The sequence below is a fragment of the Mobula hypostoma genome, chromosome 14 (assembly GCF_963921235.1).
Source record: "Mobula hypostoma chromosome 14, sMobHyp1.1, whole genome shotgun sequence".
NCBI classification, from domain to species: Eukaryota; Metazoa; Chordata; class Chondrichthyes; order Myliobatiformes; family Myliobatidae; genus Mobula; species Mobula hypostoma.
Window position 1 is genome coordinate 41,137,982 of NC_086110.1, and position 13,962 is coordinate 41,151,943.

Below are 13,962 nucleotides of genomic sequence, written 5' to 3' on the forward strand. Positions count from 1 at the left end.
TTCAATCAGGTTCGTAAGGCATGACCTGCTCTTGGTAAAACCATACTGACTATCCCTAATCAGATTACGTCTCTCCAAATACTCATAAATCCTGCCTCTCAGGATCTTCTCCACAACTTGGCCACCACTGAAGTAAGACTCACTGGTCTATAATTTCCTAGGTTATCTCTACTCCCTTTCTTGAACAAGGGAACAACGTTTGCAACCTTCCAATCCCCTGGTACTTCTCCCATCCCTGTTGATGTTGCAAAGATCATCACCAGAGGCTTGGCAATCTCCTCCCTTGCCTCCCACAGTAGCCTGGGGTATATCTATCCCAGTCCCAGCAACTTATCTCACTTAATATCGTTCAAAAGCTCCGGCACATCCTCTTTCTTCATGTCTATGCACTCAAGCATTTTAGTCCACTGTAAGGCATCCACACAATTACCAAGGTCCTTTTCACTGTTGAATACTGAAGCAAAGTACTCATTAAGTATCTCCGCTAACTCCTCCGACTCCACGTGGATGTTTCAACTATCGCACCTGATTAGTCATATTTTCACATGGCTCGTCCTCTTGCTCTTCACATACTTGTAGAATGTCTTGGGGTTTTCCTTAATCCTGCTCACCAAGGCCTTCTAGCTCTCCTAATTTCATTCTTGAGCTCCTTCCAGGCACCCTGTTGCTGAGCGGGGTGGCTACTGGGGGACCCTGCACTGACTTCCTTCCCCTTTACACCTCTTGGTGTCACCCACATGCTCCCCAAATTCTGCACTCTGGGTGTAACCACCTGCTCAAAAATTGTATCTATCAACTGCTCTGCCTCCCAGGTGATCCTAAGTTCACCCAACTCCAGCTTCAGGTCCTTAAAGCAGTGTTTCATGAGCTGGAGTAGACTGTACTTCCCACAGATGTCACCATCAGCAAGACCATCAGGTTCCATGAATTTCCACATCCTTCAGGAGGAGCATTCCACTGCTATGTCTGCCATCCTGCCTGCACTGTACAATGGGCAACCAAGACCAAATCATCTAACCTGTTTTTTTGGCCTCAGCCTTTTCTTGTTGAAGCCTCGAGTCAAAGCCTGACGCTTCTACTCTCACCACTGACCTACTTCCAACAATGTCCGCCCCGCTTGCCTGTTCTGTGCTTTTATTTACTTTGCGCGCTCTGCTCCCGATGCTGATTGGACCTCTGCAATGTCCGAACACCCACGAAGCTCTCCTTTTATCCTCGCTTCGCTGACCTGTGAGTAACCTCTCCAAAGTGCTCTGCTCCCAATGTGGATTGGACCTCTGGAATGGACATCTTTATCTGAGAATTACATGCTCACGTTTAACTAGTACTGAAATCTTTTTCACTGTACTTGTGCTAAGCATGAAGTAAGAGCAATTAAAATATTATTTATTATTAAATTTGTAATAATTATTCTACTTAAATGAAAACTAGTTTCAGTTGATCTCAAAAAAATCAAATATACAGTGGATTCTGTTTAGTTGGTTCATTGGTTAATCAGAACAGCTACTTATTTGGGACAAATTTTAAAGAACAAATCTAATCAAGAAAATAGCCAGGATTCTCTTCATTTATTTGAGACACTGTACCACTTAAATGGGACAGGTGGCTGTTGCTGAACAATTTCTAACTAGTGCCAGTTGTGTGCACTGGTCATGGCTGTTAGACACTACATCCTACCTAGAGTGAATAGTTCAGAAATAGCATCAGTTGAATGTGTTTGTGCTTAAAAAGCAGTGAATTTTGTCACTGATAGTTGGTGAGAAACAAGAGCTAACGCAGTTCAGAACTGTTTTGCTCACTGTGGTTTCAAGCATTCAGGCTTGGAGATGCCAGAAACAGAATGTGTGAAAATGAAACAATTTCATGACTTCAACAAGTTAGAAACTAAGAAAAATTTTAAGGTATCAACAATCATCTTGAATATTGCAATGAAGTTGAAGATTTGGAGGATGCAATCATTGAAAGCATAGTATGAAGGCAGTCCATTACCTGTACTGATTTTGTTCATTGACAGTTAATCAAAAGAACACGACATTGTAAACTGGATGAACTCCTCGGTCGTTAACTATTAGGAACTAATATACAGTTTAAAGTATTGCAATAGTATTGGTAGTGTTCTAATCTGTTCTCTATTTCATTTAAATACATAATTTGTTACTCAGTTAAGTGGTAGTTTGTCTTTTTAGTACCTTTTTAACTATTTCCATGAAACTCTGGCTAATTGAGGCAGCTGCTTAATTGGGCCAAAATGTAATGGTCACAGTGCATCCCAATTTACTGTAACACACTGTATCGGCAAATTCTATGCAATTTATTTTCCTCAAGATCTTTGGGAGGATGGGTATATAACCTTAAAATCTAAATAATTAATAGTGATATCTTAAGATCAAATAATTAACTGAATCTCAATTTAGGAGTACTTCAAATTAATTTCCTTTGCATTGGCACCACCTCCAAGTTTCCCAAAAATATATTGCTGTTTCAATATCACTAGATCCAAATTTATTTTAGTTATTGAGATACAGGGCGGAATAGCTTAATCACAGAATATTTACAATGACCAATTAACCTACCAACCGGTATGTCTTTGGGCTGTGGGAGCAAACCCACACGATCATGGGAACAATGTACAAACTCCTTATAGACAGTGGTGGGAACTGAACCCAGGTCACTTGTACTGCAAAGCTCTCTGCCCAACCATACTATGGACTACAGCATTTAAAACTCTCATCAATATTTTCTCAAGGACAATTAAGAACAGGAAATAAGTAATGGCCTTTAAAACTAAATTTGTGATTTTTTTTGTGGTGAGAAGCTTACTTTATGAGGATTTGAAAAACATTTTATAAAATGGATCTAAAATGCATTCAGATTCTCAAAGGGATAGACAGACAGTATAGAGATATGCATAAACCAATTTTAAAAAAAGATGAACATATTCAATTGACAATATTATTTGTGCCATTCTTAATGTGTGTTAGAAAGCAATTTGTGTATTGGTAGAAAAAATAAAAATATATAAAATAAATAATTTCAGGGAACCCCAAACTGGTTCTTTTTAAGTTAGCTACTTTTGGAACATGAAATAGATTACACCGTGTGCAGCTTTTCCAAATAAAAACAACATAGAAACAGAATAGACTTCCTTCTGACATTTTACTCAGAAATGTTATACTTACAGAGAAATTACCAATCTGCACATTCAGATTTTATGCTTTTGAAATTCTAGCGTGCTTCCTAACACTCCTCCAGGCTGTTGGTCTGATTTTGTCTGTGGTTCTGACCTTGATAAGTCAGAACAATAACTTCAATAGGCATAAGTACATTATTGCAATAACTGTCTCTGTTGGTTGCTTCAGGTTTTTATCTGGTTGACCTGATTTCATTTATTCGTTTATTTAGCAATACAGCATGGTCAAGAGTGTATTGGTCAGTGTTGTCACCAGGTTCTGATATGACCCAAGTGCGGAGTGAGAGACACTGAAGGAGGTCGATATTTCACAGACTTTAATGCGTTCAGTGTTAAATGGAAACGAAAGCAATAAACACTAGGCCAAATAGGACTTGTGGAGTCACTAGCTTTGCAAGAATCACTTTCAACCCATTCTGCCCAACTCTCAAATGGTGAAAGAAGTCTACACCGTGGCTGAAAAGAACAACTAAGAATAAAATGAATACCGTTAGTCTTCAGAGTCAGTTGACCCGACTGTCCAATTTCTCAGACAAGGCGGAATGCAAGCAGGCAGCAAAACGTTGCTGTGTCCAAGTTTCGACAAATACTACAACGGAATGAATGCCATTAAATACTATCACAATGAAATAATTAGCTGACACATGTATATTCATGAGGGCAATTGCCATATCTGCTGTGGCGCCAAATCCGTGGTTGTGACAGTTGTAATTAGTCCCGTGATTAGACTAATTAGACTATGTTGCACAGTATCCCAATATAGTGCGACCCACTCTGCCCAACCACCACACCCCAAATTAAGCCAAACCTAATCACAAGACAACTTACAATGACCAAATGACCTACCCAGTACATCTTTGGACTGTGGGAGGTAACCGGAGGACCCGGAGAACACCCAGGCATTCCACAGGGAGGACGTACAGAGACTGCTCACAGAACAACGCCGACTGTACACCCTGAGCTGTAATAGCTTTGCGCTAATGGCTATGCTAACCATGGTGCCTTATCTCAGACTGGAGTCACAAGAGAAAAAGGACCTAGTGCTTGCAAAGCTTGTGGAGTCACTAGCTTTGCAAGAATCACTTTTGGTCTCAATACAAAATATTTTCCTAACGTCAGTATGTCTCTCAAAGGTTTTGTACATTAAAGATGTGGAAAAACAATTTGCATTAAATACTGTTAACGTTGCAAATATCATAAGAAATTTTGCGGAGAAATGAAGGAGAAAATAAGGTGAAGGAGAAAATAAGGTAAAGGTAAAAGTGTGGAAAATGTGCCATGGTGCAAGAACTGAAAGAGTATCAAAGGACTTTGAAACATGTTTTTAATATACAGGAGAAACAGCGGAGAGAGAATAGGAAATGAAAGCATAGAAATAGATTACAAAGATCAATTTTGTTCAACTATTATACCATTAGTGGCTTGTCAGATTTTACATATCATAGCAATTACTATAATCATTTAGTCTACAACACATCCAGAAAAGTTCAAATAAAATCAACAGCAAAGATATTTAGAAACCATCGATTCAAAAGCACCTGTACTTCTAAGGGGCTTCTCAATCTCTAGAATAAAGGGGAAGTGAAAAGGAAACTTAACCTACCATTTCTTCAACTGAAACTTTTCACCACTCTTCTAGTTACGCAGAATTAGAGTCATTGAAACTTTGATAAAAAATTAATTTACACTGATCAAAGCTTGATGTTATGGGATACTACATACACCTTAAAACATGGGAACCAATGTGCTTTTGTCCAAGTGGGAGTTCATTGGAGATGCTGTACAGTGCCTATAAAAAGTATTCACCCTCCCCTCCCTCCCCTTGGAAGTTTTCATGTTATATTGTTTTACAACATTGAATCACAGTGGATCTAATTTGGCTGATCAACAGAAAACTCTTTCATATTAAAGTGAAAGCAGATCTAAGTACAAAGTGATCTAAATTAATTACGAATAAAAAACAAAATGATTGTTACATAGGTATTCACCCCCTTCAAGTCACTATTTAGTGAATGCATCTTTGGCAGAAAATACAGCCTTGAGTGTGTGTGGATTGGTCTCTTTCAGCTTTGCACATCTGGACACCTCAATTTTTCCCCATTTTTCTTTACAAAACTGCTCAAGCTCTGTCAGATTGCACAGGGATTGTGAGTGAACAACCCTTTTCAAGTCCAGCCACAAATTCTCAATTGGATTGCGGTCTGGACCCTGACTTGGCCACTCCAGGATATTAACTTTGTTTTTAAACCATTCCTGTGTAGCTTTGGCTTTTTGCTTGAGGTTATTGTCTTGCTGGAAAACAAATCTTCTAAGTTGCAGTTCTCTTGCAGACTGCATCAGGTTTTCCTCCAGATTTCCCTGTATTTTGCTGCTTTCATTTTCCCCTGTACCTTCACAAGTCTTCCTGGGCCTGCTGCAATGAAGCATCCCACAGCATGATGCAGCCACCACCATGCTTCACGGAAGGGATGGTTTTTTTGATGATGTGTGGTGTTCGGCTTACACCAGACATAGCATTTAGTGTAATGGCCAAAAAGCTCAATTTTGGTTTCATCAGACCAGAGGACCTTCTTCCAACTGACTTCAGAGATTCCCACGTGCCTTCTGGCAAACTCTAGCCAACTCTAGCCAAGATTTAAAGTGACTTTTTTTTCAACAGTTACCTTCTCTTTGCGACTCTCCCATGAAGCTACAATGGGTGAAGCACCCAGGCAACAGTTGTATGCAAACACGAGGAAATCTGCAGATGCTGGAATTTCAAGCAACACACATAAACGTTGCTGGTGAACGCAGCAGGCCAGGCAGCATCTATAGGAAGAGGTACAGTCGACGTTTCGGGCCGAGACCCTTCGTCAGGACTAACTCCTGATGAAGGGTCTCGTTGTATGTTGTATGTGCAGTCTTTCCCACCTCAGCCACTGAAGCTTGTAACTCCTCCAGAGTTGTCATAGGTTTCTCGGTGGCTTCCCTCACTAGTCCCCTTCTTGCACGGTCATTCAGTTTTTGAGAATGGCCTGCTCTGGGCAGATTTACAGCTGTGTCATATTCTTTCCATTTCTTGATGATTGACTTAACTGTACTCTAATGGATATTCAGTGACTTGTAAATTTTCTTGTATTCATCTCCTGACTTGTGCTTTTCAATAACATTTTCACGGAGTTGCTTGGAGTGTTCTTTTGTCTTCATGGTGTAATTTTTGCCAGGATATTGATTCACCAGCAGTTGGACATTCCAGATACAGGTGTATTTTTACTACAATCAATTAAAATACTTTGACTGCTCATGGTAATCTCTAGTTAACTAATTATGTGACTTCTAAAGCCAATTGACTGCACCAGTGATGATTTGGTGTGCCATATGAAGCGGGGGGGGAGGGGGGGCAGGAAGAGTGCATACCGATGCAATAAATTATTTTGTGTTTTATATTTGTAATTAATTTAGATCATTTTGTAGAGATGTTTCCACTTTGACACAAACGAGATTTTCTGTTGATCAATGTCAGAAAAAGTCAAATTAAATCCACAGTGATTCAATGTTGTAAAGCAATAAAGCATGAAAATTTCTAAGGGAGGGTGAATACTTTTTATAGGCACTGTATATCCATCCATTTTGAAGAAACTGGAATACTTGGTTACCATGAGCTTTCAAAATGAGAAATACACCAAAACATTTCTATCCCAATGTGACCAAAGTACACTGCATTGCCCAATGCCAAGTAGCACAATTTCCCCAATTTAACTGGACTTCAGCAAGGCCTTTGACTTGCTCCTTTGAGGTAGGCTGGCCTGCAAGGTTAAAACACAATTAGAAGATGGCACAAAATGAGCTTAGTGATAGTGCAAGTTTGTAATTCAGATTTAAGGCCACAGGGATGGTGTTGGGTTCCCTACTGTTTATCGTAACATATAATGATTCGGATTAGAATGTGGGTGATCATAATTAACAATTTTTGCAGATGACACCAAAATATTTAACAAGTGCCCATTTCCCACGATAGTGGTGCCTAAACCCAAGAGCATAGGTTTAAGGTGAGAGGGAAGAGGTATAAAGGTAAATGTTTCAAACTAAATGTAATTAGTCCTGACGAAGGGTCTCGGCCTGAAACGTCGACTGCGCCTCTTCCTATAGATGCTGCTTGGCCTGCTGCGTTCACCAGCAACTTTGATGTGTGTTGCTTAAATGTAATTAGTGTCTGGATGTAGGAGCAATAACAATATTTAAGAGGCATTTTGACAGATAATTGAATATCAAGTATGAAGGGATATAGAATTAATACAGGCAAGTAAGCAAGATTGCTAGCATTGATATAGGGCATCTTCAATGCCGAACAACTCTATGACTCCATATTTAAACCTCGTTATGCCTTTAAGCTTTACTGCTTTGGAAACATAGTGAAATAAAAATCAGTGATCAAGGGAAACCAACTCTTGGTTTTAAGTACAATATGAAAAGGGCTTCACATTAAATTTTTGAGATCGCCTAAATTCTAACATATTTTCCCAATCCGAACAACTGCTGGTTTAAAAAGAATTTGTAATATTTCAATTCTTGATTATTGATTTACATTTTTTTTACCTGGTCAGATAGCAAGCTCCCTAAAAAGTATTGTTAATTGAAGAAAGTCAAACTGTCTAAAAAAAATTCAGACAACTGAACTCAAACCAAAAATGCAGAAATTGAGTAAGTTGGTGAGGATGTAACTTCAGAATTTTGCAAGATCCCTAGTTTATTCAGTTATACAAAGGTATTTCATCTAATGGCATACTCTAAAGATGCTGCAAGATGATTATTCATTTGAAATCAATTTATATACAAATCAAAATCAATAAGCACAAGATAAAAAAAATGGAACTAGAAACACCTGTCACAAAAATACCCAGAAATGATGTAAATGCATGGGGTTATAGAAATAATACAATATATATTAAACTTATCAGAACATTGAGCACAGATTTCAAAACTGCTTTGTAAACTTGAGGAGTATTTTTTTAACCAGAAAATAATGCTTGATAGTTTCCTTTTCTTTTGGGTTTTCATTACAAATATGCCATTAGTTTGATGGTCCATTTAAACAAAATATTAGTATTTTAGCAAATTCCATGTCGATTGTTAATAATTTACCCAAAAGTAACAAATATCAACATATTCTTTTTATTGTGAACTCGTGCATATATAAATACACATTTTCCTTTTGGATTAGTACTGAAAGGCATTAGACATGTTAAAAATTTTGCATTTCACTGACAGTTCCATCAGACTCATGTCACTAGCCTGCAGAAAATAATATTGCTTCATACAATGTAAAATACTCCCACTTTATAATATAACAAGCCCAATGGTATAAATTCCTGTTCCACTGTTATTCCCCAAAAGAAGCCTAAATATCAGAATAATCTCTATTACATCACTTAAATGAATATAACTTAAATCAATATACAAATAGTTTGAACAAGATTCATCAAACTAACATACAATTACCATGTATTACATGGTAATATCTAGATTGTATATTTTAATATGGTTCTGCAACTAGAAGATAAGAATGCAAATTTGGTTCATTCAAATGTCTGATGGGAAACGGGCATTGAATAAACTAAATGAATATTTGGATCACTAATCCTAGAGGTGCTAATACATATTGAATAATGGATACTGTTACAATGCAAATAGTTTAAATATAAACTTTAAAAGACAAGTATAAAAACACCTTTATATGAATCAATCAGTAAAACAGCTCATGATTCATAAAATATTTTTATTAAAGTTGATAAGAAGAAATGATAATTATGGAAGTGTTGATGATAATCACATTAAGAATAGAAATCATGCTCATTTTTGTCACTTTCATCAGAAGAGGTAACTCGTTGATGATCAGAATCAGAGTCAAACATCGGACTCTTTATATTTTCTTCCCTGGGCTTTTGCTTTTTTTGTTGCGTGACTGCACAATCTCCACTTTCAGGCAAATGAGCAGACAGTTTTTTGTTATTGTTCGGCTGCAAGTTGTCCTCATGTGCCATTCTATCTTCCACCCTTCTGGCAGAGGAGACTATTACATCACAGTAGCTGGATGCTCCTAAGTCTGACTGTCTGCCTAAATACCTGCAAGGGATTTCCTCTATATCAAGTTGATCAAAGTTGACTGTATCCCAGAGATTAGTACTTCGTAAAGTGCTACATAAAAGATCTTTCATCCGTTGATTCTCTCTCATAGTTGATTCCCAGACTGTCTCAAGCTCAGATTCTACTTGCCTAAATGAAAGAACAAAATAAATCTTTTAGCATTATTGAACACTTATCTGTGAGCTTGGGTTGAGGTTATTTATTGATTCATTAAGCACGGGATTTACATATCCCTCGGTTAAAGAATATGTCAGACTGCTTTTATGCAACAGGTTTAGTTGCCTACTCAGAAACAAATAAGAAATTAAGGCAAACAAATGCTACAAAATAACCTTTGAAAATTATTTCAGTAAGTCTATGTAGAAGTATGCTCCTCTGTCTTTGAATGTAAAAAGGGAATATTGCATGTCTTGTCTGCTGCATATTATCAGATTATTTTAATAACACATTTAAAATAAAATAAAAAGCCAGTCTAAAGAAACCATAAACAAAAATTATTCACTGACAAAGACCATTGCTATGAAAATTATTCACATATTCCGACAAAGGCAACACATTCTGCAATTTGATGGTATTTTCTGTCAGATGTTTTCTGCAATTATTTTACTATGTTTAATTTTATATATTTAAAAAGAGAAAGATATATAATTATGAATAAATTAGTGGCATCTAAAATGCTACAATAGTTATTGAGCACCAAAGAGATAAAATTTTGAATTGCTCCTGAGATTTTTTTTAAATATTAAAGTTAAATAATGAAATCAATCCTTGGGGTGCTTTTGTTTTAAAGTTTGGAAAAAAATGCTTATCAAATAACTTTTTCAGGACCACCTTGACAAATGAAATCCTAATGCCAGTTGTTGGTAGGCTAGTACCTGACAGTATTGCACAATAAAAATATTACCAGCCCACCAAAATTCACCATTTTGACTACACTTGGAGAAAATAATTGCTACCACACGTGAACCATAAATATCCATGGAAAATGATATTATAGCTAGAACAAATTTTGAAGCATTAGAGATACCAAGAGAGGAACAAGCAGACCTAAGCATACAGGAGAGCAATGAGTGAAAATCATTCAACGTTCCAGGTCAAAATTCTGCATTTGGACTAAAATGATGCTCAACCTGTTGATTTCCTCCAGCAGATTTTTGCACATAAGAAAATTAGATTATTTTTTTGCCACAATCCTAATATATTCAATTGGCGATTATAATTAAAGCTATCTTGTGACTCTAGCAGAGGCAGAAACTTGAAAAGAGAAACAGAAACAACTAATTCCAAGCAAAGTGCCACAAATTTGACAGTCAGTTATTTCATTAAAATCTCTGGAGAAGACAGCGATATTGGAGATGGAAAATTGTTTACACGGATAAAAATGCCAAAGGCTCTTTTTTTTCCCCAACCGAGGAGAAGGATGAAGTTTCATGGACAGGGCTACCATACCCAAGACAAAGTAGCTAACAAATCACATTAGGGTCTGGAAGAGAAGCTGAATGGTCAGTGAATACGGGAATTGTGTTGAGGGAGGACAAGATAGATATCATTGAACAAGATGAGCTTGTAACATGAGGAGGTGAGGGGAATAGAAGAGCCCTGAAGTTATAGACAAGTTTGGGAAAAGAAGCTGCAAAGAGATTAAGGATAGAAAACCCATGGTGCTAAGCTTGGCAATGAGTGGCTAAACCTTTTGTCTGTCATGCCCCTTCAAGTTAAGGCAAGAGAAACAAGATGTGTATATGAGGATATTGGTTTTGAAGAGACCAGGTGACCAAAGATTGACAAGGGTAAGGTTGAGCATATGAGTTGTTGCATTCAATACTGTCACCTCCTCAGAACTTTTCAATGAGCTTCAAGACTTTGGCCTCAATACCTCCTAGTGCAATTGGATCCTCGAATTCCTCACTTGGAGACCCCAGCCAGTTTGGATTGGAAATGCCATCTCCTCCATGATCTCCATCAGCACAAAGGCACCACAAGGCTATCTGCTTCGCTCCTGCTCTACTCACTTTACACTTATGATGTGTGGCTAAGCACAGTCCCAATGTCATATTTAAGTTTGCTGATGACGCCACTGTCGTAGGCTGAATCAAAGGTGGTTACAAATCAGCATATAGGAGGGAGATTGAAAATCTGGCTGAGTGGTGCCACAACAACCACCTCTTACTCAATGTCAGCAAGACCAAGGAGCTGACTATTGACTTCAGGAGGAGATAACCAGAGGTCCATGAGCTAGAACTCACTGGGAGATCAGAAGTGGAGCAGGTCAGCAACTCTAAATTCCTCATTTCAGAGGACTTATTCTGGGTTTAGCATGCAAGTACAATTAAGAAGAAAGCACAGCAGTGTCTCTACTTTCTTAGACATTTGCAAAGATTCAGCATGACAACTAAAACTTTGACAAACTTCTATAGATGTCTGCTGCATCACTGCGTGGTATGGAGACACAAATATCCTTGAACGGAAAAGCCTACAAAAAGTAGTGGATCCTATCCAGTCCATCAAGGGTCCCTCTCCACCACTGAGCACATCTACACGGAACACTATTGCAGGAAAGCAGCATTCATCAACAGGGACTCTCACCATCCAGGTCATGCTTTCTTCTCCCTGCTTCTATCAGGAGGTTGGTACAGGAACCTCAGGACTCACACCACCAAGTTAAGGAACAGTTTAAACCAGAGGGGATAACTTCACTCAACTTCACTTGCTCCATCACTGAACTGTTCCCACAAACTATGGACTCACTTTCAAGGATCCTTCATCTCACATTCTCAATATTGCCTGTTGGCATGGTCTTCTATTACAGTTATTGGATTTATTGAGTATGCCCGCAAGAAAATGAATCTCTGGGTTGTATATAGTGACAAATATGGACTTTGATAATAAATTTGCTTTGAACTTTGAAGTTAGGTTGTGTATTTCCCTAATGTACTTTGAAAGAGTAAATAAGGAGAAACTGTTTTCACTTGTAGGTGACTTGGGCAATTCCCAAAAGAACCGGAGAAGATTCTTTGCATCATGAGTCATGTTGACCTTGATGCATAGCTTGAAAAGACAGAGGAAGCGGATTCAATAATGATTATTGATACAGAATTAGATAGATATTTAGAAAAGAAAAAAAAAGAGAAAGCAGGAGATGATTCTGCTACTAACTTCATAGCTTTATTTTAAAGGAGCTGTTGCAAATACAATGAGCCAAAGAACATCCCAGTATGCAAAATTCTATTATTCATCTGGTCTCTCAAACTCAGGGAATTATTGTCATCACTACTTAGCAGCTGAAAATTCTATATTCAAACTACATTTTACTATTTAAATACAGAGCAAAAATATAATGCAGTGTACTGTTCCAAGCACCTATATGCATACTCCACCCTGTGCATTTCTAAATACAGCATTATTGTTTAATATTTATATGTCAATTTTCTAAAATCCATGTTGCTATGTTTATACAGATTAATATGACCTAAATGAAGATTAAAATAGTCAATCTCTCTCAGCAGAGTGTTGAATGTAAGAAATAATATAGCTAATATTCATTGTGCGTGATATTATCTATTCATTTAATCCTTGCAAACTGTTTTGAAGGCAGTGGCTGTTGCTTTAACTACTATATGGTTCAGTAACTACAGCAACCTAGCATCTTGGATTCAGTTCTGGAAATATTTTAATCTATTATCTCAGAAAATCTATGATCAGCTGTAAATAAAAATGGTGAATAGATCTATGTCAACCCCTCTCTCCCACCCTGTGAACATGATGGGATTTTACTGCACAGCTGTCAATAGGATGCAGATCGCTGCTGACAAGTATCACTTGAAATAAGATTGCATTCTTCTCAAAATCATAACCTCTGTTACGCAAGGACAATTTCAGCTTTTGGTCTCAGATTTCCCTTCTGCATCCAAGCAACTGTCCAGATTAATTGTATTAATGATGTTTGGTATTTGACTCTGCCCTCCACACCCTAACAAGCAAGGCAGATTTAACTGAATATCTTCATTGCATACTGCTTCAATCAACAATGCAGACCTCACAACTTTAACAAAACCAATACTTTAACTGAAGCAAGAGATTCTGAAATGAAAGGAAAATTCAACATTTTATCCAGAAGTATAAAACTGGAGCTTGTTTGCTGAATGTTTTTTTACTCCTACGTGACAATCAGATTTCCAACGATCAATTTATTTGGCAACAACAGGAAGGAAAAAGAAACCAGCAGCAATAAATCTTTAAATAGGATCAGCAGTGGTTTCTGACATCAAGATAAAGGAACATTACATTCAGAATAATAGAGTTTTGACTTCTGCCATTTGTTCCTGCACATTTACAACAAATTTTATGTGCATTAGCTAAACAAACCAACAAAGCAACAGATGGAAATAATACAATGAAGGAACCTGGAGGCACATATTTTCCCATTTATCGATACGTTATATTTGGCTTGCTATACCAATGACAGCTTTACCTTTTCTGTTCAAGCAGTCCATCAAGGTTTTCCTGCTTGTCCTTCACTAGCTGCTGAAGATGTCGTATTTCCCGCTGGTACTGAGCAGATCTTCTGGCAAAATCCTCTTCCTGTTCCTTCATACGGTTGTTGATGTCTCCTAGCTTCACTGCAGCTTTTGTTTTATATACCTTTATGA

At 37.6% G+C, this 13,962-nt stretch overlaps 1 protein-coding gene across 2 annotated transcripts in view; it reads right to left on the minus strand.

Moving 5' to 3' along the window:
• Window positions 1-8,352: 8,352 nt before the first annotated feature.
• Window positions 8,353-13,962, minus strand: part of cep89 (centrosomal protein 89) — a 189,762-nt gene continuing 184,152 nt past the window's right edge. For both annotated transcript variants that reach the window (XM_063066992.1, XM_063066991.1), the window contains exons 18-19: window positions 13,785-13,954; window positions 8,353-9,442 (exon numbers count right to left, since the gene is read on the minus strand). In XM_063066992.1, coding sequence (XP_062923062.1) covers window positions 9,001-9,442; window positions 13,785-13,954 — 612 coding nt within the window. In that variant the 3' untranslated portion in view covers window positions 8,353-9,000. The remainder of the gene's footprint in view (window positions 9,443-13,784; window positions 13,955-13,962) is intronic.